The sequence below is a fragment of the Maylandia zebra genome, linkage group LG6, assembly GCF_041146795.1.
Source record: "Maylandia zebra isolate NMK-2024a linkage group LG6, Mzebra_GT3a, whole genome shotgun sequence".
In the NCBI taxonomy this organism is placed as follows: Eukaryota; Metazoa; Chordata; class Actinopteri; order Cichliformes; family Cichlidae; genus Maylandia; species Maylandia zebra.
The window spans coordinates 36,410,491-36,437,145 of record NC_135172.1 but is presented as its reverse complement, the minus strand read 5'-3'; the positions used below and the strand labels follow the sequence as shown (position 1 = coordinate 36,437,145).

General features: G+C 40.1%; 1 protein-coding gene across 2 annotated transcripts; it reads left to right on the top strand.

The window, feature by feature from the left end:
• The first annotated feature begins 214 nt into the window (after positions 1-214).
• On the top strand, positions 215-23,402 carry ccdc85al (coiled-coil domain containing 85A, like). 2 transcript variants are annotated; one of them, XM_076885168.1, is made up of 4 exons: positions 215-1,009; positions 2,296-3,394; positions 18,638-18,739; positions 18,843-19,687. In XM_076885168.1, exons 1-3 carry the CDS (start codon positions 764-766, stop codon positions 18,709-18,711), a joined length of 1,419 nt encoding a protein of 472 aa, XP_076741283.1. In that variant the 5' UTR covers positions 215-763; the 3' UTR covers positions 18,712-18,739; positions 18,843-19,687. The 2 variants fall into 2 exon arrangements, with proteins under 2 accessions (XP_076741283.1, XP_004538996.1); XM_004538939.3 differs by lacking the exons at positions 18,638-18,739; positions 18,843-19,687 and adding exons at positions 19,696-19,753; positions 22,289-23,402 and having other exon boundaries at positions 321-1,009.
• Positions 23,403-26,655: the final 3,253 nt, after the last annotated feature.

The window sequence follows — 26,655 nt, the reverse complement described above, 5'->3', positions numbered from 1 at the left end:
GTGGATAGCCTGTTGTTAAGTTTTAGAGTATAACCTGTAAACCTGATTATTAATTCATTTATTATTATTATATTTTGGCGCTTATACAGCCTATGTTTTCTCCTAAATCGTCACACTTGCAGAAATTATGTCGTTTGGAGAAAGTACCAGAATCTTAACTTCAGAGTACCCCCTGTAATTTCAAGCGAATCCGAGAGGTAATTAACGAAGCATTTCAGAACAGTTTGCAATAATTTTGAACGTTAGGTGGCGCTGCAACCAAACTATGATTTCGGTGAGGCTCAAGCCCCCGGAGGGAGAGACCTGGAGAGAGAGAGGGAGGGGGAGAGAAAGGGGAGAGCTGTTTCCTCTCCCTGTGTTTCTGCTGTGCACAGCGGACTATCTCCTCTTTCTCACAGTGTGCTGAGCCTAGATGCGGCAGGTGTGTGTGTAAACCGAAGCTTTTCTCACTTTGACCACCTGACCGACAGAATCTGGATTCTAATGCATATCGGCTGCGCACAGAGTCCATTTCGGCTGTGAGGATGTTGCAGTGATAGTAGAGCATCTTCTCCGCTGTATCGCGCCCAGCCGGCATCGTCAGCTGTTGCTCTAGGAAGAGAGTGGAAGAGTGGGGAGCAACAGAAAAGGCCAAACTATGCGACTGATTTACAATCCGTAACCGTTTCCACCCTAAGTCGACCGGGGAGCGGATGCGAGCAGAGGTTGCCAGCGAGCCTCTAAGTATTTTCTGCTCTTTGTCGGTACCGGAGGAGCTGTGCCAATGGAGAAAGCGACTCCACCGCCCCAGCCTGGGCTTCAGCTCTCGATAGCGAAGACTGAAAGTCCAGCAGAGGACATCTCCGGTCTGACTGACGAGGAACTGCTCAAGTGGACCAAGGAGGATCTGGTGCGCCGACTCAGGCGGTCTGAGGCCGACAAGATGAGCGTGATTCTGGACCACGGGAATCTCATCCGGGAGGTCAATCGTAGCCTCCAGCTGCACTTAAACGAAATCAGGGGGCTGAAGGTGAGGGGGCGCGCATCGGTGAAGGATGAGATCATAGGCTTGGAGCACACCTGAGAACGCGCATAGCAGGAGCAATGCTCTGGTGTTTAGAGAGCGCCTCTGCAAACATGGTGTGAGAATAGATGGTATATCTGAAGTTCAGTGTGCCATTTCATGGGTCATATGCGATCATTTGGGTTTAGATCGATGTAAAGTATATGTGCAGTTTTGCACATGCAGGAGCTAATAAAAGCCTCTAGTTTCCATTTTAACTTTTTTGAGGTGGGAAATACGGGCTTTTAAAGTGAACTAAAAAGGGAAGGGATGTTTGTGCTTGTTAGCAAAATCAATACCAAGCTGTGCCCTTTCCACTCAGATAGAGCAATGACGAGTAGGTTTCACTTAAAAATGCTTTCTTCTAACAGTAATGTCCGTCAATAAATCAGTGGATTTGTTCATGCAGTGCTCAAATCTGATCTTGTCTTCGCATACTTTAGATTCCTAAAAAAATTCCTTCACATAAATCTACAGCAAGTGGAACACAGAATCGAGTGGCAGATGCTCTGAAACTGTATGCAGGCTTTCTCCATTTCAGTAACCTTTACCCAGTGCCTTCATTTTCTAATAAAATAATTATTGCACAGTGTCCACAGTGTTTACAGTTAAATTCTGAGAATCAGCCTGGGGTTGTCTCAGCTGAAGCACATCGGGATCATTTGCTTTTCTTGGAGACCTCGTCACCTCTCCACCCATCCAAGCAGCCTAATTACACAGGAAAGAGCTGGAGGGTACAAAAGGGGGAGTAAGTAGGAGATGGAGGATAGTGGAGAGTTAAGTTGTTACAGAAGAGGAGAAAAGAAGGAGGTCTCTTGGAGGTGAAGAAAGAATCCTTAAGTAAATGTTGCTTAGTATGAAATGTTTATGACCTTGCCTCATTTCTGTGTGGCCTTTTCCTGTCCTCCAGATGATTCTAATTTACATTATGTATTTCACATGGTACACAGTGAGTCACTGCATTTATGGGAAAGGACGTAGGATTAGGATTTAATTTCATTATGATTGCATACACCATTTGATTGCTATCTGAAAGAGCAGTGAAATGTATTCAAATTGCACAATGGCTTGAGTGATTTAGTCGAAGTTAAGTAACCCATGAAAAATGACTTTGTTTTGCAACATTTCAAAAACTAATTTGTGTTCCTTAAGGAGCATTTTTTTTCCTCAGGCTTTCTGGTTCATACACGTAAACTGTGTGTCGCTCTTTTCTAATTTCTAAATTTCTATTATTTCTCTTCTTGCTTTCACAGGACATTAACCAGAAGCTGCAGGAGGACAATCGTGAGCTGCGGGACTTGTGCTGCTTCTTAGATGATGATCGTCAAAAAGGAAAGCGTGTGTCCAGAGAGTGGCAGCGTCTCGGACGTTACAGTGCCAGCATAATGCGTAAAGAGGTGACCCTCTACCTCCAGAAACTCAAGGAGCTAGAGCTTCGACAAGAAGAGGTAATCCGGGAGAACCTGGAGCTGAAGGAGCTCTGTCTTCTACTGGATGAAGAAAAGGGGGTAGTAGGTGGTGGAGGTGGCATTGGAGGAAGTGGAGGTGGAGGCAGTGTGGGAATGGGAGGGTGCCGTAACTCCATAGACAGCCAGAATAGCTTGCTGCTAGTGCCTGGCCAGGGGTTGCTAATGAGAGACGTAGGGGATGGAAGCAGCACTTCCAGTGCAGGGAGTGCTGACAGCTCTGATCACCTTCACCATAAACAGCCTCACCTGGCTGCAGGAGTGGGTGGGGTTGGCAGTGGTGGGGAAAAAGGAAGCCCTGAGCTTCTACATAAACCCAGGTGTAGCAGCATCAGTGGAATAGGAGGTGTAATTGGAGGAGACAGGGAGGTGTCCAGTCCTGATCACCCAGCTGGGCGCCATCGGAGTACAAGCCTGGAGTACCCATACACCCTCCCTCAGCTCTGCCGGCCCCGCTGCGGCTCTATATCTGTGCCTGACCATAGTCGGGTCATGCGGGGCCTTAGTCCCGAAAAATATGGAAGGAACGTGGGCCACCGAAGTCCGGAGCAGCACCCCAAGCACCACAGCTCTGACCTCGTCCTGGGCCAGAGGCAGCACTTCCTAGGTCAGGGAGGCACCGGGGAGCTCTATCAGCGGCACAACAGGAGCAGCATAAGTAGTACAGGATGCGGAAGCCCAGAGCCCCGGCAGGCACATTTGGGGACTGGAGAGCACCATGAAAAGGGCTGTTTCATCCAGGGGGGCAGCCCGGAAACTCACAGGCACCAGTACAGCATGAGCCCTGACCATGTGAAGTTTGGCAGCCCAGTGAGAGAAGGGCAGAGGAGGCCGGCTGGAGACGAGCTGTCACCACATCATCGGAGCATCTATAATGGCATGAATGGTAGGTTTATTTGTGCCTTGTGATGTGATCATATATACTGACCTTCTATTTAACACCTAGTTTTTCCATGCACACACCCCCTTAAAGTCACGTGGATGATGTTGCCCTTGCTTGTCTTTTAAACATAAAACATATAGCAAGCTGAAATAAACTGAATTATACACCTGAATGAGTGGCAGGTTCATCAGAAGGAGACACTATATCAAAATAAGTTGAACTGCCAAACATACCGTCTTACTTATTGCACTTATTATGAGCATATATAAAGGCTAATATATATTCAAGTGTTTACATGTTTTCTACACCTTAGTCACTAAGTTACTAAATCAATGTTCATACTCTGAAGACTCTGGAGCTCCAAAACCCCATACTTTTATTCTCTCTAATTGCTTTGCATGATTTAACATTGAAAATAATACCTATTTACCTCATACTGGGCCTTGATGCTTCTCTCTACTCCATATGAAATTAGCTGTTTTTTGTCATTGTCTTCCCTTAAGGTCAACTTAGCTTTTTTTTTGCCTCTCATAAAGAGAAAGTTTGGATAACAAACTCATCTCTTCACAGCTGAGTGCCCAGGATGGCCATATTAAGGATATTCCCTCTCAAGCATTTAAAACAGCCTGAAGCCTGAAGCTTTTAGCTCACAGGGATTACTTGTACATAGAGTGACCTAATTATTTGAAACTTCGGCCAAGCTACGTATAAGTCAAAAAGGAATTTAGGCTAAATACAGTCAAAACTCTTAATTTTTTCTGTATCAGACTATTTGTTGATATTGCAGAAAATTTGTTTTAATATTTACCAGTTTCTTCTGTTTTATACTTAAGATTTATTACCATTAAATTTATATACTATCAGTGCTACTTTTGGGGGGCATATTGAGATGCTTCCTATACAGATGGTGAAGGTTGAATAGTGTGAAATATTGTAATCAAATAAATATCTCAACATATATAGATATACAAATATACAGCCATGTGCCCAGACATACTTAAGGATGAAAAGTGTAGCATTTCAGGGTTTAGTGTTACAGTTTGTTATAGCATAGAGGTGTTTTTTTCTCTGTAAACGCAGACATTTTCAAAAATGAGATTTACAGGTTAGTTTGGAATTGGAATGCACTTGTTTGATTGAGAAAACTGAGATACTCATGCTTATTCTGACTGCTGCAAAATTTACAGCATTATTGATTTTTTTTTTTTCATTTCAAGAGAAATGTGGGCTGACTCAGGACAAACTGAGAAAAAACACAGGCGTTATATGAATCTTTCCAGCTCGAATGATCCACGCACAAATTTGAGTTGTAGCATTGCAACTGTTGCCACACAATGATGAATAAACCTATTAAATGATGAATTACCTTTAAATCTTTGCTCCATTTGCATCCATCTCTGAGAGATCGTGGGGAGCTAAGGATGATGAGGAGGACGAAAAATCAAAGTACCAACTTGGCTGCTGTTTAAATACCCCACAGTGGCTGATAATGATTTCTGGAGTCCGGGGGAAAAAGTGCTGAGTGGCACAGAGCTCTCAGATGCTAAAGGACAAATTCCTCAAGGTGAAATATCTACCTGACTTTGCAATATAAGCTTGAAATTACAAGAGAAACAGAAACAATTTGCACAGAGCAAACTCAACTTTTATAGCGAGGATTTTAACTGTTTTTGTTACCAAATGATGAGTCATTTATGCCAATTGGATTATTATATGTTTACCTAACAATATGCACTTAAAAACTTTACAACTTCAAAGAGGTAGTACACAGATCTTTACATATGAACCTCAGTTTACAAGTCACAACATTTGGTTGCTTTTGAGCAGTTTTGTGGGCAGGGATAGCTTAGTAAGTAGAGTGGTGATCGGAAGGTCGGGGGTTTAAATCCACTACCCTGAGGTACCCCTGAGCAAGGTACCATCCCTACACACTGCTCCCCTGGTGCCCAGTGGCTGCCCACTGCTTCACAGAGTGAATGGGTTAAATCCAGAGAGGAATTTCCCCACGGGGATCAATAAAGTATACATAAAATAAAATCTGACAAGTGACCTATTGGTGTCATGAGGGCAGCATGGTGGCACGGTGGTTAGCACTGTTGCCCCACAGCAAGAAGGTCCTGAGTTCGACGTAATCTGGCCGAGGCTTTCCTGTGTGCAGTTTGCATGTGGCTTTTAACTTTTTGTGGCACTGATTATTTGATAATACTAACAATGTCTGCCTCCAGAGACACCTGAAATTAAAGCACTAAATGGCCAGTGAATGCATTTTAAGATCCACAGTAGAGCCATGGTGACCTCAGAAACTACTGTACAGTATCAAGCATGCTCTCTTTAGCCATTTTGCAATCTCTATGGATTGCGCTGGATTATTATAAAGACACACACAACTTTGATTTGGATCATAATTCTGTTTCTATTTTAAGGCTCAGCGCAAACTGTAGCTCTATGAGAGATTTCAATCTTGATGTAACCTGAAACCCATATGATGTCTGCAAAAGCCACGCCACATTAATGCCTCACAAATCCTTAACTGGAAAATGTTGTGAGTGCACAGGGCCTGGTAGTTTGCCAACTGTGGCATAACTGTTGTGAACTTAGCTCGGAGTGAAATACATGCACCAAATAGCCGTTAACCAGGGCCGTAAAGACTTCATTAGGCCTGTGTATGACAGCGGTTGAGTATGTGTGTGCCTTGTGTGAAGTCATATTGGTATATCATAGTTTGTCATCTGTCGCAATTGATGTTTATCTCCATCATGAACTTGTCGCTACAGGGCCTCCATGCCTCCACTAACCTGACAAGGGAACTAACTTTAAGTGTCACTATAGGATATTTACACTTAGATAGAGACATGCAATCAACACGTTGCCACAGGATGATGCTTTTTCTGAAGTTAACACAAAAATATCACCCATCTGATGCTGGCGGATTAGGATACACTAAAATGCCACTTAAACTAATACAACTGAAGGAGAATGAAAAAGACAAGAAAGATGAGTAGATACAGAAAAAAAGATGTGTGGGGTAGGAAACGTAAAGAGAGCAGATTTGTTGTGATATCCCTTTGTGTCATACACTGACCTAACCTTGCTGCCATGTCCTTTTTTGGATGAAGAGGAAATTTAATTCCTGTTACGATGTAGTACACTCCACTCGCTTGGATTATCCTCTAAGCCCTTTGCACAGCATTATTTCATTTTTTATGATCTTGCATGTATGCTTGTGTGTGTGTGTGTGTGTATGTTTGTGTGATTTGGGTGGATGTGCTAAAGTGTCCCAGGGTCAGTGTAGCGATGAGGGTTTATTTTCTGACAAATGAATGACTCATATTGATGTAAAACTCAACAGTAGCGAAGCTCAGGCCATTTAAATTCCTGACAAAATCCACAAAGAAAGCAAAACAACACTCTGACCTCTGTAGCCTTTTAATACAATCTGCTGCAACATCTTTCAGGAAGCTTATCACACATAGCTTATTCTCTCATTGTTACAGTCAGGAGGAAGGAATACCAACAAAATGAAAGTACTCGTGCTTTTACTTTGGTTCAACTCCGAGTTTCTGCTTGAAGAAAATAACCATTATCTTATTTTCTCATCTTGATGACATATATCCAAAAGTATATTGACTCATTTATATATAAAAAGGGCATTACAAGAAATTACAAATAAAATCAGTGCATGGCACTATAAGCTTTAACCTCCTAAGACCCGAACTCTTCCATAGCATGCATTTTTAATTTCTCTTTGATATTTGGTCACACTGGGGCCCGATGAATGTAAAAACAAAGAATTACCAGATTTTTGTTAACCTTATTTTTGTTTTTAAGAAAAGTAAGAACCACATATGAGCATATTCGTTTAACATTTTGATAGAACAGTAGCAGTATAATGTCCTCATAAGTGGATATCAGGCCTTTGTAGAGCAAAATTCAGTATTTTGGTCTAAATAACCCAAAATGTGATGTCCACATATGTGGACGCCAGGTCCCACGAGGTTAAAGCAGCAGTAATTATTGGCTTGCAAATATTAAATTGCAGTAAAAATTAAAGGCCGTTTTGACTTTGTATGCGATGAGGAGCTTTATAAATAATCAGTAACAGCAAAAGATCAATTTGACTCATAGCACAAATATCTGCCTCGTGATAAAATCCCTCTCTGATACTAATCAGCCATGAACACTACAGTCTCCTGACCCAGACAGCAGGGATGAATGTTCACTAAGCCTACAGGATCTCTGCACTGCAGAGGGTCTTCTTCAAAAAAAGAGGAGAGACTTAATCATGTTTTCTGCTTTAGCAATCACATGTTCTGCATATTAGCTTAAGCTGCTCAGATGATCAGGAGGAGAAAAATAGGCTGCATGAGAAAAGAAAAGATGGTGCAGTGTGTGGGGAAACCTTTGCTCTATTTTCTTACAGTACATACAGTACTGCAGATGTGTGGCACTCTGTGTACTGTATTTGTAGTTTGCTTGAAAAGTGTGTGTTTGTGATAAAGACAAAGCCATGCTTTTTTTAGCCAGTGACTGCTACTTTATTCTTAGTTCTTTTAATGAAATAGCTCAGTTTGATGTGATACACGCGTTGCCTTCTCAGGTGACAGATCAAAATAAAGATACAGTATAATGTCTAGCATTGTAATGCAAGCTAGTGCTACATAATGGCTAAACCACAGATATATGAGGCTCTCATGTAATATTTGATATCAGTTTAGACAGAATATTAGTAAACCCATATTAGCCTTCCAAATATCAATAAAGCTTCATTTTTTTTGCTAGGCTATAGCGTTATAGTGCATGCATTTAATTTGAATGTCAGCAAAATATAATTCCTGTTTGGATGATTTGCTTACACTCGAATAAGAAACAGCATATAGGTGTAATATTTTGGTGTTTTATTGTTTATATATAATAGAAAGTCTAACCCATTAGTCTGACAAATCTAATGTTATGGCAGGTAATGGGTTTGGTGGAGCATAAAATTTGTACTAAAGAGCCGCTAAAGTTAGCTGAAACTCTAATATAGTAACATCCACCCCCCACACAGTGGGGAAAAATAATACACAGTAGAAATGCTGAAGAAAGCATTTTCTAATAAAACCCCATGAAACAACCATAAAATAATAAACAGCAACTTATTCATTCTCTCAAAGAAAATGGAAAGAGCTCAGATAATATCTTTTAAAGTCTTGGATTTAGCTAATTAGCAAGACATCAGCTCAACATTACCCTAAGTTAGAGTACATACACAGTTTATTCCAGCACCTATAGTTTAGTGTTGTAATTTTTTTTAATTGAAGAAACATAGAACAGATTTATGGCACACAACTACATACCTTTACATGTTTTCCTATTTAGGTATCAAATAATGTTCCATTTAGGATTTCTCTTGGGTACTCCCAGCCCGTTCACACTCCCGAGGCGTAATATAATGATGATTTGTCAAGTCCCGCGGTGTTCCTGAGGAACGTGAAAGGTGACCGCCTGCGTTCTTATGCTACGCGCCGGGTTATGGACGAAATCCAGTAGAATAAGGCTCCTGTGGTAATACACATTCCAGCCATGTATTCCATCCCTAACCTTAACCAGCACTTTAATGATGTTAGATAGTGTTTTCCAAAGCGATTTAAGTAAAACAAACATACATGTGTAGATTCATTCCAAACGGTTTTCTCATTTGTCCGATCTTGTAATCTAGGGACGTGTTGGGTACCCGGAAGCGTAACATATTGACGATTTGTCACCTAGCGTAAAATGTTACGCTTTGGGAGTGAGAACGTGTTGGTACTCCACATTTCTAGTGAGAATTACTATCCGGGAACCACATGACCATCCAATGGCATACAAATTGACCAATGAGGTCTATAATATTTTTTTTTACAAATAACTTGATGAATGCCACAAACTGAAATAATTCAGTCAAACCCTAAAGTTGTTTTGTATTCTGCAAGTGCTGCTCAAACCTTTACCTTGTGATTACATTTAAAAAAGAAATAGTTTTCAAAATACTCTCAACTAAACACATTTTTCTATCCTACTTCAGGCTTGTGGCTATTTTATAAAATCTCTCGCTATAAACCTCTCTTATTTTTCTTTTTTATATACTCAAGAGGAACTGACACGCTCTGGTCTTCCATTCTCGAGCATGTGATCGAATTAGCAAAGACCAATCCACTCTTTCATTCCATCTGTTAATCTCTATAATTGTGGCATTAGTTCAGACTGTCCAGCTCCTCTGGCTGCTGCTTAGAAGTGCTGCTGCCTGTCAGTGCAACAGGAAATCATCACTGAAGCTGTGGTCTCAGATAATGTTCTCCCTCGCCAGTGTCGTTGAAAAGCTAGTCTCTCTCTCTCTCTTTCTCACTCTCACTCTCCCTCTCTCACCATCCTAATTGGCTGCCAGTGTGAACAACCAGCTGTCGCAAAGAGAGAAAACTCTGATTACAAAGCCCTGTTTCGGGAGGATGTGGTGTTTGCCAGACTGAGCTAAGGAAAGAGGGTTGAGGAAGTATTTGAGTGGATTACTGGCTGTTTTCTTCCCCTCCTTCTCTCCCTCGTTCTGTCTTCCTCTCTATAATACATCTTTTTTTGTTCCTCTTGCTCCACTCTATCCTCTTCTTCCTTGCTTGTCTGCCAAGGCGATGGATGGAAAGCATCCCTTGAAAATTTGTCAAGTCTCGCAGTCTAAGCGGCCTGGGGAAACTCAAATGTTTGTCACAGCTGCTTGGTATGAAAGGATTTAGGGGAGCATTAGGCTGGTGTAAGTCAAATGGAATAATATTATAACCAGACAGTCTCATCTGCCCTGCCATTCCAGCGTTACCTTTCAGGACTTCTTGAACTTGCTTACACGACAAATGCCGCGAAGACCAACTAATTCTTATTCTAGCAGTTTTTTGTTTTACATTCTATAACTCATTTTAAAATCCCATGGCATTGGATCTTTCTGCAAATAAGAGATGAATGTTTAATTTACAAGTTGAGTAGGCATCCCCTTATTGATGTCTTCTATCATTAAAAAATTGGTTAAAATTTCAAAGATGCTTTAGAGTTAAGGCCATCAGAGACATTCAATTCTCAAGGTGGATGACTTCATCTGCAGAGGGGAAAATGTTACTTTTAAATGTTATCATGGCCTTTGAATTTGTAATCACATCTGAGACCAATTATCCCAAACACCCTTGCCTATAGGCCATCAGAGCAGCTATTAACCCAGGAGTGCATGATTAGGCATTTTGTTTATCTTCCACTGGTGCATATCATTGTCATTTTTAATCAAGCTGCTCTAAGCTTTGTCAGTTTAAAGCCTCCTCCTCCTGGATGCAGCAAAAAGCCGTATATTGCCTCTGCAACTCTCAGACAATGCCAGATCCACACAAATACTCATGACAGTGGTAATGTCAATGGGAAATGGGGTGTAAAATGTGTCTAACATAAAAACAAAAATTGTTTTCAGCAGACTAAATTATAAATTAGAGAAAGGAAAGGAGGATGATTTTGTGCTGCAGATTTAGAAGAGAAGAGCACATAATCAAACGTCTTTCCATGCATAGAATCACATTGTCATACACTGTGGCGTGACTGATGTTATGATTATGGGTTCATAAAGAAAAAACCCATAAGAAGATAACTCAGAATTTTTGATTATGTCGGGCATTTAACTATTCGAGGATTCTCCTAAACATTTCCCCCGCAGCAGCTCGTAAGTGGCTCTTTGAGTTATGAAGGAGGCTGCTTGGCGCATACTAGCGTTGCTCCGGCTCAAACCCCAGAGGTATGTGACAAATGTTGCACAGTAGCCCCACTCATCCGGTAGACATGCAAACCCAGTGGAATGGAGAGCAGTCTTTGTCCTCTTACGCCATGCCAGTGGGGAACAGCCCACTGAGCTGAGAGGAAATTAGCTTGCTAGGCCAGGTAATTAACTGAAAGTTGAGTGGCTGCCATGTATGAGGGCAAGAGTGGGCCTGAGGGAATTTCTCACAGTCCCAGAGTCACCAGCAGTAACCACATTTTGCTACTGTTACATTTACTTCAGTTCTAGCTGTGTGCCATTCTGAGAGCTGTCAGTCTGAGGGTATCAGGCAATGAGGTGCGAGACAAGGAGGAAAGTGAAGCTGGACAGATAGACCTAAGTGAAGCATGGGAAGTATGCAGGTGAGGCTGCAAGAAGAGGGCTTGGTACATTTGCATACATTTTGTGAGCATTAGCTTAGTGATCACATAAATTACATATTAAATTAAGGTTAATTTACCTTCATGTTCGCTGGCAGCAAATCTGTGGTTTTTGCAAAACTGTGGCTAATGTGGTCACATATTTCTGGACAATGTTAAAAGTATAGCAGTGTAATATTAATCAGCAAGTCAGGGGTGCAAAGTCAGACAAAATGCTTTTACTTTCTTTCTGAAAGTAACATGTGACAATTTCACATTTCTATTAAAAATATCTGTCATGTTGCTTATTAATTATTTGTTTTAAATGATTTGAACCTGTCTTCAATTGTTTTAGCCTGCTTTTAAATGCTCATTCGATCAGTTAAATAGATTTTTTAACTTCTTCTCCCCCAAAAAAAACACGAACAAAAGTTCCATTTTTTTACTTTAAACAAAATTGGCTGCCTTAAAAACTACAAGTAGTTAAATCAAATTAAAATTCTTTGGTCCCCCCTTTAAAACACAGAAATATTCTGAGATGATTTAACAGCATCTCAGAATCAAGCTGTAACAGCACGTAGTAAGTAGTGAGGAATCCTGTCTTCATTGCAAAAAGCCACATTTATGTTGGTTGTTGCGTAATCAAAATATAAACCTCTGTTTTGGTTCATCTGTCATTATCACTGGTCATGCCCGACAAAGTATGCCTCCGTTTTTAAAGCCCCTGATTGTGTTCCATTACACAACTTAAATTTTATGTTTGTGAATTCAACTTTTAATCTTCAAGAGAAACAACGTATTATTAATTCTTTATAAGGGCTCAAAGTCTTGTGTAGGGCTCATATAGCTTGTCTGTGGTTTATGTCAGTTGTTGTGCATTGTCATTGGTCATAGCACGCTGCTGCTCCTATCGGAGTGATGGCTTTTATAGCTCAGCTGTCTGTTAAAAATGAGATAACTTATCAGGAATATAGCATGTTGAAAGGATGCAGTTATCTACTTCCTGGGGCATAAATTATCTAATGCCCATTTTGTGTGTTTGAGGTAATGGTTTTCCTGATTTACAATAAGGCACGTGTGGAGCTTCCATTACTTTACATTATGTTAGACCATGAAATGATTGGCACCACTGTCATTATATTTATGCCGTTATCTCTTACTAGTTCTCTTTCAGCGATGTCTTTTGGTCTGTGAGATTTCCTCTCCGAGATATTTAAATCAATTTTATTACCCCGACCCCCCACTGCTCCAGACTGACTGGCTCATTTCCTTTACAGTTATACTAAAAGGTACATTTAATCATTTAATTACCTGGCTTTGTGAGAACTTGAGCTGCAAATAAAGCATCTAGTACACAGAATTTCTCTGGTTGCTTTAAATGACAATTGATGGTCAATAGTGACCTGAAATGATAACACAATGATGAGTTTCCCAGTAGAAACATCCTTATTTCGATCTCTTAATATTCCGCTAAGCCCATCTTTTTATCCTTTATTAATAAGTGCTAACAAAATCTTATTTTCACTTTTTCATGTGAGAAGAGCTATGTGAGAATATGGGGGGGGGGGGGGGGGGGGTGTAAGAGCAGAATGTAAAATCACATCCACACGTCGATGTTAAAGTAGACTTAATACTGGCTCATCCTTAACACTCAAATTGACAGATGGTTACCTGTGCTCTATATTGCATTATATTGTTTTGAAGAAAATGCACAAATTGTTACAGTGCATTGCATTATTTTCAGCTAAATCTAAAGGGCTTTTAATATGACACAAATGCAAAAAAAGCATTATTGTTGTTTTTAATAGCAAAGGAAGGGACAGCCTGAAAATGTGTAAACAAGTTTCAGCCCCAGGGCATGGGTCATCGATGTCCCAAGGCTTTTGGAAGATGAAAAGCAAGACCCTTTAAATGCAGACCCTTTGTGTCACGCAAAACCGCAAAGAATTCTGGGATATTTGAATATCTAATTCAGAGCTGATGAAATTACCAGTATTGTTTCCCATCCCCACCCCTCTAACTGGCACACGCATCGCAATCCTCTATACGCTGCTCTGTGCCCGGTCTGTTATATTATTCATCAGCACTGTGGTGTGATGGGTGGTGACATGTTAAAATAGAGCAACAGCAGTTTATCTTGTGAATGTCTGCTTAAATATTTAATTTGCCTTTTGAGGATCATAGCAAAACACTACGGCAGTGCATGGAACAACAACCAGCTCTTGTAGAACTCGAGGAGACGATGTGGAGCTTCAACACAGAAGACAAAAGAGGCAGAAGAAAAATTAGAGGCTACAGTTTCTATCTATAAACCATCATGAAAGAAGTCTCCTTCGTTCATAAAGTTAATGTCTTCAATTTAACTACATTTTGCCATAATTTAAGCACTGCTCTGTCAACGTAACTGAACAGGCTTGTGATTCAAGAAGCGATGTCTTTGCACGTGTTTGCACGTTGTTTCGTGAGTATGCACCGTCTATTTGATGTATGTATTTCTTTCTGAAAGCACACACAAATGCAAACACACACACAGACATCCCTCGTAGGCTCGATCAGCCAAAGGGGCGCCAATTATTCACCTCTATTCCAGCGAGTTTCATGCTCTCGTGTCTCTGTGGTCTATTTCAGCTGAACGGTGAGCCATGCAGCAGACACATAGGCTTCAAGTTATTTGCTGTTTCTCCCTGCTGCCATCACTTACTCTGTTACAGGTCTCATGCCTCAGTTGGCCATTGCAGATTTATCATAGCAACGCGGTAAAAAAAGGCAGCTTAAATTAGGGAGGTATTGCTAAAAGCCAGAAGTAGATAAATGTATATGTTAAAAAAGAAGAATAGAGAAGAACAATCTCAACCAATAACACTAGACTGAAAAATCTTCTCTTAAAAGTAGTGAGTGACTGATTTGTAGGTTACTGACTTACTACTGGGTTTAGTGTCACCTAAAATTGAAAGAAATACTTTATGTTGAAAGTAAGTATTTTTTTAATATAGCATTAAATTGATCAGGAATGTTGTCAGTGACAGTTAATAATTATTGATATCACTAATTACATGTTCTCTTTGATTAGTGACATTTCAGGCCAAGTTGCAAAGAAGGCAGTCATATCAAGGCACAGGCATTGGCCAGTCTCAGGTATTATCTTTTATGTGAAACTCTACCTAAAAAGCCTGGAATCACTTCTTTACTGTTCATGCTGAGACCGGAGTTTGTCGGTACCATTACTGAGAACCTGTGTGGCCTCTGTTTTCCAAAGTGCACACTGTGATGTTTATGCCCTCTTGCTCAGTTGTGCACCATGTCCTCCCAATTCTCTTGCTATTCTGGTTAGAGCCAGTTTGTACCGTTCTGTGATGCGTGTAGTGCACACTGTTTTTAGCAATATCTCTCATGGCTTTATTGCTTAGAACAAAGATGCTGTGTTGATTTTCAGAAGTTCTCCTTCTTCCATTTTAGGAGTGCAATCAAACCTGCAAAGGCAGCTTCTCCAGGTGCTCAAAGAGCTGAATTTATTGCTGTGATAGAATGATTGAATTCATGATTTAACTAGCATTAGGCCTACATTGTGTGCTGAAAAACAGGGGCAATATTTGCTGTGTAAGGTGTTGATATGCCATTAAAAATCACGTATGATACGTATATGTTATTGTATTAAACATGCTTTGTCGTAGATAAAAACAAATGTCCTTTTATTGAAAAAGACAAAAAGAAACAAAACAATTACAATTTCTTGGTGAATCAAGCTTTTTGGTGTACACTGTCACACCACGAGCTCAGTTGTTGTTTGTGAAATCTAGTAAGCAGATTTTTTTTTTCTAATAAAGCTAATTTATCTTCTCATCTAATGCTAATCTTTTTTGTGTGAATTCTAATAACATAATTCATTATTTTCAGGCAGTAATATTCAGATATTTAAAGCAAAGTTCAAAACTATGTTGCATCCATCCATTTTTTTAATTGGTAATCAAGCTGGAGGCTGTGGAGTGGCTGGAGCTGTTATAGGGCCAAAGGTGGGGAACATTTTGGACAGGCTGCTAGTCTGTCACAGGGTAAGCACAAGGACGGGGAACCACACACTCACATCTAAACCTGTGGCAAATTTGCAATCACCTATTCACCTAACAAGCAAGCCTTTGAACTGTGGGAATACCTTGGAAAGAATCCACACAGGCGCAGGGAGAACATGCAAACTCCAAACAGAATGGTCCCAGCTCGGCACCAGAACCTTTCCTTTACTGTGAGACTAGCCACTGCACCACTATTTAAAACACAGTCTTTAAGCGTGACAAAACAGTCCTGCAAAACAACAAAATTCAGTGTTGTTCTCTCGTTGTGTAATTTTACTGATTTAAAAGATAAGAACAGGCTGTGATAGCCTGGTGAAACCAAGTGTAACCAATTAGCATGTTGTTGCTGCTATATAGTGCTGCAGGGATGACCAAGCAGAACTGAAGTGGTACGAGCTTGAAGTCTGGTCTCACAAGACTGGGCATGGCCAAGCACAGACTTGACTCCACAAATACCCTGCATGTTCCTCTTTTCATTTGGTGTATGTATTATGGCCATGCATAATGTTATGCATTCTGAGCTTGCCATCACGCTCCAAAGTCGCACATAACAGCACAGACTTCAGCTGCCTGAGGGACATTAAAACAAGCTGCTCTCCTGCCAGATAGCTTCACTGACTGACTGACTGACTCTAGTTGTCTGTCTGACTGCCAGCTAAACGGAAGGTCACTGATCTACCATGCATCTCAACGGGCTTTCCTGCCCAGCCAGCCTGAATAATTTATATGGCAGATTTTTAGAAGATCTGAGGGAATGGCCACGTGAAATTACCTTGCATTGATTCTGTAAATTGAGAGAAGGAGAGAGAGAGATGAATAGAAAGCAACAGATCAAGGAGGACTGCGAGATGAGTAGTCCTGGGAGCAGGTTCATGTGTTTATTGGCTTGATTCACATGTCAATAAAAACTTGATTACCGGTTTTGATAAATTATACAGATACCGTCATTCTGATTTGTTTTTGCAGCTCCTTTATTGTTATTGCTCAAAGCCAGCCTTCTTGAATAATTTTCAAGCAATTTTCATCAAAAAAGAGTCTTTATTTTGTTAACAAAGTGTTAAAAGGTTTTGCAGCTTCTTTATGAAGTGCAGGATTATGAGTTATATAAAGTTAATAATTTGGTGTCTGGTTGCTAAGGGAAAAGGGCTATATTCAGTATGGGAGCAGCTTCTCCCAAGTCAATCTTGCAGATCTCTTTGAGGGGAAATTTGGAGGTTTTCACTTGAGCTTTGGTGTACAGAAGCAAAATTTATGAGAGCTTACCCCCCCCCCCCCAATATTATTCTAGACTAATCATATTATCTATATACTTGACCCACTGTAACCCCCTTCCCTCTACACGTCTCTCGCATGCGGTTAAATCCAATTTTGGTTTTAACATCAGGCTTCCCCACAACAGAAACAAACACCGCCTAAGTTTATTACATGTTTTCTCACATCGTAACTTTCCTTGAAAAGGTCACAGGTGCTGGTTAGAATTCAGGAGGAGCAAGTTTAATTAGACGCTAATCAAGTTCTTTTAAAGGGATTCTCTGAATTTTGGCACACAGCTGGTGTGTAAACTGACCTGCACCATCACAAGGCAGCAGTTTATAATCCTGTGACCTGTGTGTGTGAAAGCTGACCTTGAGACAGCAAATCCATTCAAGCCAATTGTTTCTGTGAGTTACGCAGCTTGAATCGAGTTACTTCAAGCTAACACGGTTGAATGGTTGAACGAAAAACTTTTGTTTCTCCTGTGTTTTTTCCAGGAATATTCTTCACTTCTAGTTGTCTTTATAGTGTGATGCAATTGAATTCAATTTTATTTATCTAGCCCCAAATAACAACCACAAACACCTCAAGGCATTATAGATTTATACAGTGACTATATATCATTTGCTAACATAACCAGCTTATAATGACAGCCTGAAAGAGTCATGTAAAGATGTGTATCGATACTGCCTTTTAATGCTTTTTCTTGCCACTCTTGATCCTGACTAGATAAAGAATAGTCAAATTGTTTACATTAAAAAAAACCTGAAAATTCGATTTTATAATTGTTCTATAGTAACAAAGCCATTCTGAGTGGGAACATGCCACATTGAAACTCATGAAACACATATCCTAGGCATCCTAAGCTCTTAGCTCAGGAACAGAGGTGGCTTGAATAGGGAACACATGAAACTAATCATATGTAGTATGTGTTTGTATGTAGAAGTAGTAATAAAGGGCATATTAAATTTTGGGCTGATACAAACAACAAAAATTCAAGGCTGACCTTTAATGACTTTCATCCTTAGATATATGCTAAAGTAAATTTTAGCATTAATACAAACCTGGATTCTGCAACTGCCCACAGACCATGTTCAGAGTAACATCTTTCAAGTGTAGAAAAAGTCTAAATACAGTAAATATTGGCTTCACCTGTGTTAGCTGTGTGAGTAGAGAACAGTGCATGTGATGATGTACTTTTTTTTAACCCTGTTTGTGAGCTTTAGCCGTGAAATCAGTCCCATTCCCCACATGCTGACCTCCAAGTGAAAATACCCCCCAGCCCACTGCTGCATCTACCCAACACTTTAAAGGAGTTTTCATATCTCTGTGTTATCCTGCCTTGTTCCCTGATGACCACACTAAGGGAAGGGGCAGGGAACATAGTGAAAGTGGCTACTGGAATCTTTTGCACAACTTGGCGGTCACAAGAGCATTATAAATCTTTAATGTGAGATGTTAGAGCGCCAAGGAGAGGAAATGTGCTGAAAACATGATTATGGACTCATGGGGAGGAAGAAACCGCTGGCTAGGAGAGAAAGAGATAGAGATATCAAGCAAGGGAGCAAGGATAAAAGAATTTTGAAGGGCAAAAGAGGTAAAGAGGGATAACATTTTTTTTTTTTTGCAAAGTTTGGTCTGCTTATAGCAAAAACATTATTGCACTGCTTTACCGAGTTGTGATCAGAACTTCTCACAGAGCCATTTAAGTATGACAGGAAACCCAGGAAAAGGATTTCAAAATGACGTCAAGAGCTTTCCTTGTGTTTAGGAAGAGCAAAGTTGATTGCAATGGCGTGTTCTCCTTTGAAGGTGCAACAGTTTCACTTGCAGAGAGTGAAGTGAGCTACAACCCGCATAATCTGACAGTGGGGTAAGCAAAAATATGCTAAACTAGCACATCTATCTAACCATTACAAAGAAAAAATAATCAGCCATAAAAAGGCTTAAACCTCTGTTTGGAATTTGCCTTCCAGGTCACCTCAGTCTAGATGTTATCTTATAGGAGAGAAACTACCCTGAGGTACCCCTGAGCAAGGTACCCTCCCTACACACTGCTCCCTTGGGTTTGGATTGGTAGCTGCCCACTGCTTCACTGAGTGAATGGGTTAAATGCAGAGCGTAATTTCAGTACAGGAAATTAATAAAGTATACAAAAAGTAAGTGACCGTCTGATTCATATTTGTTTAGTTTACGAAATAAAACCTAAGAAAAGATATTATTTCAAAAGGCGCTGTCTCCATGCTGCTTCTGCTTTAAATAGGTCACAGCAACAAATAATACTTCATTTGGATCTTGTCTTATGTGGTCTAATCAGAGACGTCAAGCGTGCACTGTGCGCCTCCGTTGTGAAGTACAATCCACCAGTCAAACCTGTTTCGTGTGAACTTGAGCTGGAAATTGATTGACTGCCTCACTAATCCAAATCATGCCTGCTCACCTTGAAACAAGTCTAATAACGCAGGTGCATTTTGTCTTCTGAACTTGCAGCAAAAAGGTGATTGTGTTTTTTCTCTAAAATGCCAAATTTTCCAGAGTCTCTCATTCTGCTCAGTCACTATGCAGGGTGGGCATGTGCTGATTGGCGCCACTGTTCTAATAACAAACTTGCTGCATTCCCAGTTTGATTTCCGACATATAATTTAGCTAATAACAGAAGCTGCTACTCCATTAACATGTTTTATTTATTAGTCATGTTTCCTTGTTTTTGCAGTCTAACCAGACAGACATCAACTCTAAATCATTAGACTAATGAGACAATCCAGTCTTGTCAAAACAACACATTCAAGTCTCTTCCTCTGTCTCGTTCCTCTTCCTTTTTTGTCACAGCTTTGATATCAGCCGGCTGCTGCACCAACAACTGTAGAAATGTCAAGCTATGGGACAGGTAAGAATCCCTCTCCACCTTGTTTCTTTTTCATAAACTTTTTTTGTGTGCGTTAATTAGAATCTCTGAAAGAAGAAGAACAGCTAATGAAGGTCATTGTCTCTTCTTTCCACAAGGGCCCATAATCCTGTAATTAGCTCCTATTATTCTATTTTGCCATACAGTGTGCTGCTTCCTTTAGCTTGCGTCTTGAAACCTATTTAGTTGGATGGAGGGATTTACATTAGAAGGATTTACATGAATAAATAATGGACTCTTTCAGTCAGGAGTGTTTGAAATACATACAAAACTATTTGGACTTTATTCTCTTGCTAATCAGTAGGTAATCTGGATCTGAACCTGATCACAACAGATCCTGTGTCATTGCAGGGTCATTCCGTGACTTAGTCTGGTGCACTCCCTCCAGATGAGTAATGTGTTGGCATGCTTGATCTAGCCCAGGTGTAATCACAGTGGGTTTGCTGTGGGACTACAGAGTTAGAGGTGACCTTCTTCTGTCCCCGTATGCCATCCTACATCTTCAATCAGGCCCAGCGGGAGGCCGAGATGGTTGTGTTAATATTTAATGACCGCGAGACAAGACGTACCTCCCCCTAGAGGACAGTTGGGGCCCCCCTTGGCCACCCTTGTCGTTGTTTAGTACACCAACACACACAAACTGTAACTACAAGCCACATGCGTGCTTATTCCCCCACACATGAACTTCTCTAACATGCATATTAAGGACTGTTTGTCCTTTTTCTTTGCATTCGTTTTTTTCAATCCATCACCTTCTACAAAAACATCCGTGACTCAAGTGAAGAAAAGAATAAAGTGTACTTTTTGTCAGAAGATGATTTGCAAGCTCAGAAAAGGCAACAAGGATGTGCTAAGAATGCAGACTGCAGTCAGGCCTTCTGGTCGTCCCTTGGCTCTCCACTGAGGTGGAGACAGACGCAGGCAGGAACAAAGGAATCTGTCACTGATAAGTAACACAAAAACCTGCAGAGATGAACATCTTACTCGCTCAAACTCTCTCTCTTGCTTGCTCTCTGTCCCCCTCTCTCTCTTTCAGTCGGTCCCCTCAACAGACTAACAGCTAATAGCTATTTATTTATGCATCTTTTTTTGAGAACATGCAAAGAATAAATGGCTTTGAGAATCAGGGCTCAAATTTCTTTGTTGAAAGCTCACTCACATTTACAACTGTCGACATTGCAAACTATTGTAAGAAAAGACTGCCTTCAAGGTTAAACAGGGGAAATAAGAAGCTGGTGACCTGTACTTGTCCAGCAACAAAATACAGGCAATCGGGCCTTTTTCCACACAACAAATATTGACAGGAAACAAGACTGTGCGTAAAATGTGTGACGATTTTATTCCATTTAACTCTGTCATGTTCATTCTTGCTCACTGTCATGCTGTCATGGCTTACTGGGACTCTTAGATAGAACTGAACCAGCATTATCATTGTTAGAAACATCTGTTTTTCCTAACATAACAAGGAAAACTGCAAATATAGAAATAATTAACATAGCAATATATCTGTTACAGCTCCTATTTATCATTTAAAGCCGTATATATATTTTTAATTAATGTCCTGTTCCGTCACCTGCACACTGAATAGGATTTTGAATTACACATGCTGTAACGCCCAAGCTTGAGATTAGTGAAACACTATCCCATACCACTTGAAAAATTCCTTCTTCTCAGGCAAATGAATGTGTTGCAGTACAGTGAATAAGAAGGATGTTATGTTTGCTGTTTGTTTTTTTTTTGTTTTTTTTTTAATTTTTGTGGATTTATATATTAAAGTCAATGTAAAAAAAACAACTTTATTTATCCCCAAGGGGCAATTAAGATAGATGATACCTTGCCGACCATACATACAATACACAAACATCACATTGGGGAGACAGGTCAGGCTATGTAGCACTGGCTGGTTGACCACATGAGCAGTGACCCGAACTGAAACCACAGAAAATGCACAACATGAGGAAAGACGAGGAGAAAAAAAGAACTCCCCCCAAAATAAACTACAAGATTTTGAGAACTTCCAAAATATAAGATACCAAACAGCTAGGACAAGCTACAAAAACACTGCAGACACTTCTGCCCAAACAAACTGGTATACAGTGCGTATATATACTTAGCCCTTAGCTCTCAGGTTTATCAGATCGGTCTGGGATGAAAAATGCCTTCCAAAATCAATCCGGTTGGTTTTTGACATTTGCTTAGGTGTTTCTGTTATTGTGTTTGAGATTTAAAAAGTTTAAAAAGATTTAAAAAGTTAAGATATTCAATACTAAGCTATTACAAACAAAGAACTCTTGAAATGAAGAGTCTCACAACCTAAGCATACCCCAGTCACAGCGAGCACAGTCACCCCTGTGACCTCACACTCACTGATTTCAGATATTTTCCCAAACACACATCATTGTTTCAGTTCGTTTTTATTTGTTCTAAAATGTCGCTCAGTTTGATAAAATGTATGTTTTCAGACCTGCTTTTAGTTTTTAGTTAACTGCAATGGCATGTCTGTCTTTTCCTGTGCAGCTTTGACGCTTCCTCTTGACCCCAACTTGGCGACCCACGCCTCTCAAAGGGAGGACGGGTTGCAGTGAGACAGCCCTCCTGCATCTCAGGCCTTGATGGACACAAGCGCCCCTGGATGCCACCTTCCACAGCTCCGGATGGTCTGTAGTCCACGGCCTCATCCATTTGCTACAGCCGTTAAACAGCCTGCCTCCATGTTTTCATTTCTACATATCGAGAGTTTGAGCAGACAGGGGTGGGAGTTTTTTCTTTTTTTTCTTGAATGATATCAGTTTAGTTGGTAAAAACTTGTGATGACTGCTACACCTAAATGGAAATCTCTCCCGGCCAACCGAGACATGGCTACCTCCTGGAGAGCACCCAGAGAGAAAGTGAGAGAGGCTGTGGATTGGTGTGAGTAGATGAAAAGGATTTTGCACTGTATGTGCTGCTACTCTCTGTTTACAAATGCAGATCACTGGTGGAGAAGCACATAAACCTTTCTATATCCTGCTGTTAAAAAACTTATTTTCCTACACTCTCCCATTTTTTTCTGCTCCCGCCTCCCCCCGCTGTCATCGTTAGAAGTGATCTTCAGTATGTGTAATGAGACTGGTGTAATCTAATGCTCTGTCTCTCAATCTACAAATCCAGATGATCACATGATTGCCATCGTCTCCTCTCTCATTCATACTAAAAATTCAGAACTCTTTCAGCCATTTCAACTGACGGTAAAAATAAGACAAAATTGTATATGTCAAAGATGTTCTAGCAAAGAAAAAAAAACACATCCTCTTCCTGTGTCTTAAACCAAGATGGTCAACATTACTAGCTGCTGACAGATGTTCTTATTCTATGAGATGCAATGTTCAGGTGTAATTTTTCTTTTTGTATTATCTTCTTTGCTCCCTCAAAGCGCCTATATTTAAGCTGGGGAGAAGATTATACATTTCTCCATGTTGTTTTTTTTTACAAGTCCAAGTAAAAAGTAGATTATTGGATTAGTTTTCTATATATCTATATATATAAATACTATATGACTATTATTTTTGACTTACTGGTATTAGAACTATTATATGAAAATGCATATGATACAGTATATCAAATAATAAATAGACTTCTTTATCTAAAAGTGGATTGTTGGTTCGATTTTTATTTGTGTGCTGATTGCGTGAGTGAGCTTTGCAGTTAAACGTCAGGTTGGAGTATAAGTTGTTTCACAGCTGCTGTAAATCAAAAGTTAACCCTTTAAACCCTAACCCGTCACCGGTGACGGTTAACATTTTTAGTAAGGGTGGGCAACTCCAGGCCTCGAGGGCCGGTGTCCTGCAGGTTTTAGATCTCACCCTGGGTCAACACACCTGAATCAAATGATTAGTTCATTACCAGGCCTCTGGAGAACTTCAAGACATGTTGAGGAGGCAATTTAGCCATTTAAATCAGCTGTGTTGGATCAAGGACACATCTAAAACCTGCAGGACACCGGCCCTCGAGGCCTGGAGTTGCCTTCCCCTGGTTTAAAGGGTAAATTAGGTCAGGTTTTAAAGGGTTAAATGGAAAAAATCATTCATCAACATAAATATAAGTTTAAATTAATCAGTCGCTTGCAATACTATGAGCAGCTGCAAGAAATCACATGTTAAACATGATAACCCGAAATGTAGCCACATCTCATTCAGTCAGATGGTAGACAATAGTGTAAAAATGGAAACAATTTCCTATTGAATCACAGTTGCAGTTTGCTCTTCCTTCCTCTGCAGCTATAACCTTTCCTCATATCCTGCAACATCTGCTACACTGCTAAGAATTTCTGTTATAGCTGTGTGCTGGTCAGTGTTTACAGTAAGGGTATGAGTGACACACCGGTGTCCGTGACACTCAGGTAAAAAAAACCTTGGTTTTAAATAATTATGTAAGTATTTAATACTGAGTTGCAAATAAATTGTCTAAAAGACAGCTGGGCATTTTCGCGAACGTCAGCTTAACAGAAGAAAGCAATGTGCTCGTTAGGTGCTACACTCAATAGTGCACTGTTCCATATTTGGGGACAGTATGAGAACAAGACAGTATGGGCAAAAGACAGAATGACTGGGATTATCACAGAAAAAATAGATGGTCTGTGTTCATTGTAATAAAGGAAAATGTCAGCATTTGCAGCACTGTCGTTCACTGTTTTAATGTATCCGTGATAGAGTAAGGACAAGAAGGCTCTTAGGCACAGGGGAATAACTTCTTCCGTCTCTGGCTACACAGACAAAGTATTACCAGACTTCTTATTTGATATTAGTCTTGGAGTTATGTATCCAAGTCAAGGTCAAAAAAGGTCAGGTACGGGTATAAATACAGTTGTATTAGACTCTCACTGGGTTGAGCTATTAACAACACTAATAGTGAAAATAATTGACGTTGATCTGGTTTGATATGATTGCTCAGAGTCATTAGGGTTTACTAATATGTCCCAGAAAATCTCTTTAATGAGGGTCTGTCTTTAAATCACATATCTTTACACTGCACATATGGGAAGTCCTGCTAAGGAGATGGAAGGATCTATAACCTCTGATGGAACTGAGTGATTGCCTTATGTAGTAAGTGTTAAAGTGAAAAGGAAAAACATACGATGCAAACAAACAAATACATCAACGTGTGCACATCCTGTCTTGGTATGTTGTGTGTGTCTGTGTTAATTTATAAAGGGAAGTGTGTATGTGTGTGTGTGTGTGTGTGTGTGTTGTTCCAAATACAGTCATCTATGAGGTGTGTGCATTTCAGCCAGCCAGTCAGCAGCAGGTTGATTAGGACACACCCATGCCTGTTCGTCCAGTGTGCGAGCTTTTATTGATTTGTGTGCATCTGTGTATGTGTTCCTATTTCATGATATAAAGCTGCAGGTTATGTGTTTGCGTAAGTGTGTGGGTGAGAGCATGCAGCGCCCTGATCTGCTCTGCTGCATTGCAGCACGTCCTGCCCAACCCGAGGTCGCCGTCGTCCTCCGCCAGGGCATTCTTCCAAGGTCGCAGCAGGTCAATCCTCCCCATCTGCATACCCAGCCACTGCAAGGGTAAATCTATAAACACCACACCAAATCTGTCAGCTGTTAGAGCAATGAGACACCAGTAAGAACTAACACAGAGATCAGACATGTAATCTACCCAGACGACCAGTCAATCAACCAGGAAAAGCTATCAACACAAAATGAACTACTGACACAAACATTTTTATATGCAAACACATGCAGCTGGAGTCAGATACAGTGACACTTTAACTGGGAAGGTGTTAGCCTAGAGGAATTTAAACAGGGGAGTGCTTGGTTTCTACAGTGCTACTGTATGTGTGTATTCTGCTTTAGACTTGGCAGAATTTAACAAAATTACTTGCAGAGATAATATGACTTCTACATGACTAGATACTAGATTATATAAGGTTGAAACTCTGTTTAAAATTTTCTGGGAAGTGTACAGAATTTATTATTTATAAGTCAAATGAAAAAATTAGATTGTTCATTTGTTACTGACAGAGATCTGGCAGAGTAAGATTCATAGCTGTGTTTTGACCCTACAAACCTTTCTACTCACTGTAAAAAGTACATTTATTACTATGTCTTGTATTGGGCAAATTTCCCCCGTGCTCCACATTAAGCTCTTTTACATTAAAAGACTGGTATTACTGAGAGCCAGAAGTAGGTTGTCTGGATGAGGATTCAGTAAAGAGTTTTAGGATAGACAAAAAGCTTTTGCAGCCATGCTTAGAACTTTGGGAAATCCATCCATGCGACTTATGCTGTCATTACTGACTTAACACTAATAGTAACACATATCACAACCATGCATGCTTATTTAAGCCATCTGGGCAAAAAGTAGAAAAAAAAAACTTTAATCGGAAAATGTCATAGCAGCCTATATGCCATTTAATTGTTTATATTCTAATGTTTTGTGTACATAAAGGCAGTTTGGGGTTGTGTTTAGTTTCATATCATCCCTGTACTCGCAAAACTTAGCCCAACTTTAACTTCAATACCATAAATTATTTTGGTAACAGATAAATAAAGAGCGTGAATTCACTAGAACTGAGAATGTTATATGTACCAGTGGTATTTATCCTCAAAACATTCATTAAATTGGCCTAATAATTTTTAATTTACAAGTATGCATCTTTATGTTTAGCTAGGTAAATGTGAAATGAGTTTAGCGATTTGCAGAAATGTGAAAGCATACAGGGAAATACAGTATTTAAGGAAAAACAGAATCTTATCCATTTCAACCTTGAAAGTCAATATTTAGTATGACCACATTTATTTTTCAAGGCAGCCAGAACTTTGGTGACCTTGTAATGTTTTAAGTAGTGTTGAGAAAAAGTTCTCCAGGCTTCTTAAAGGACACTGCAAAGCTCTT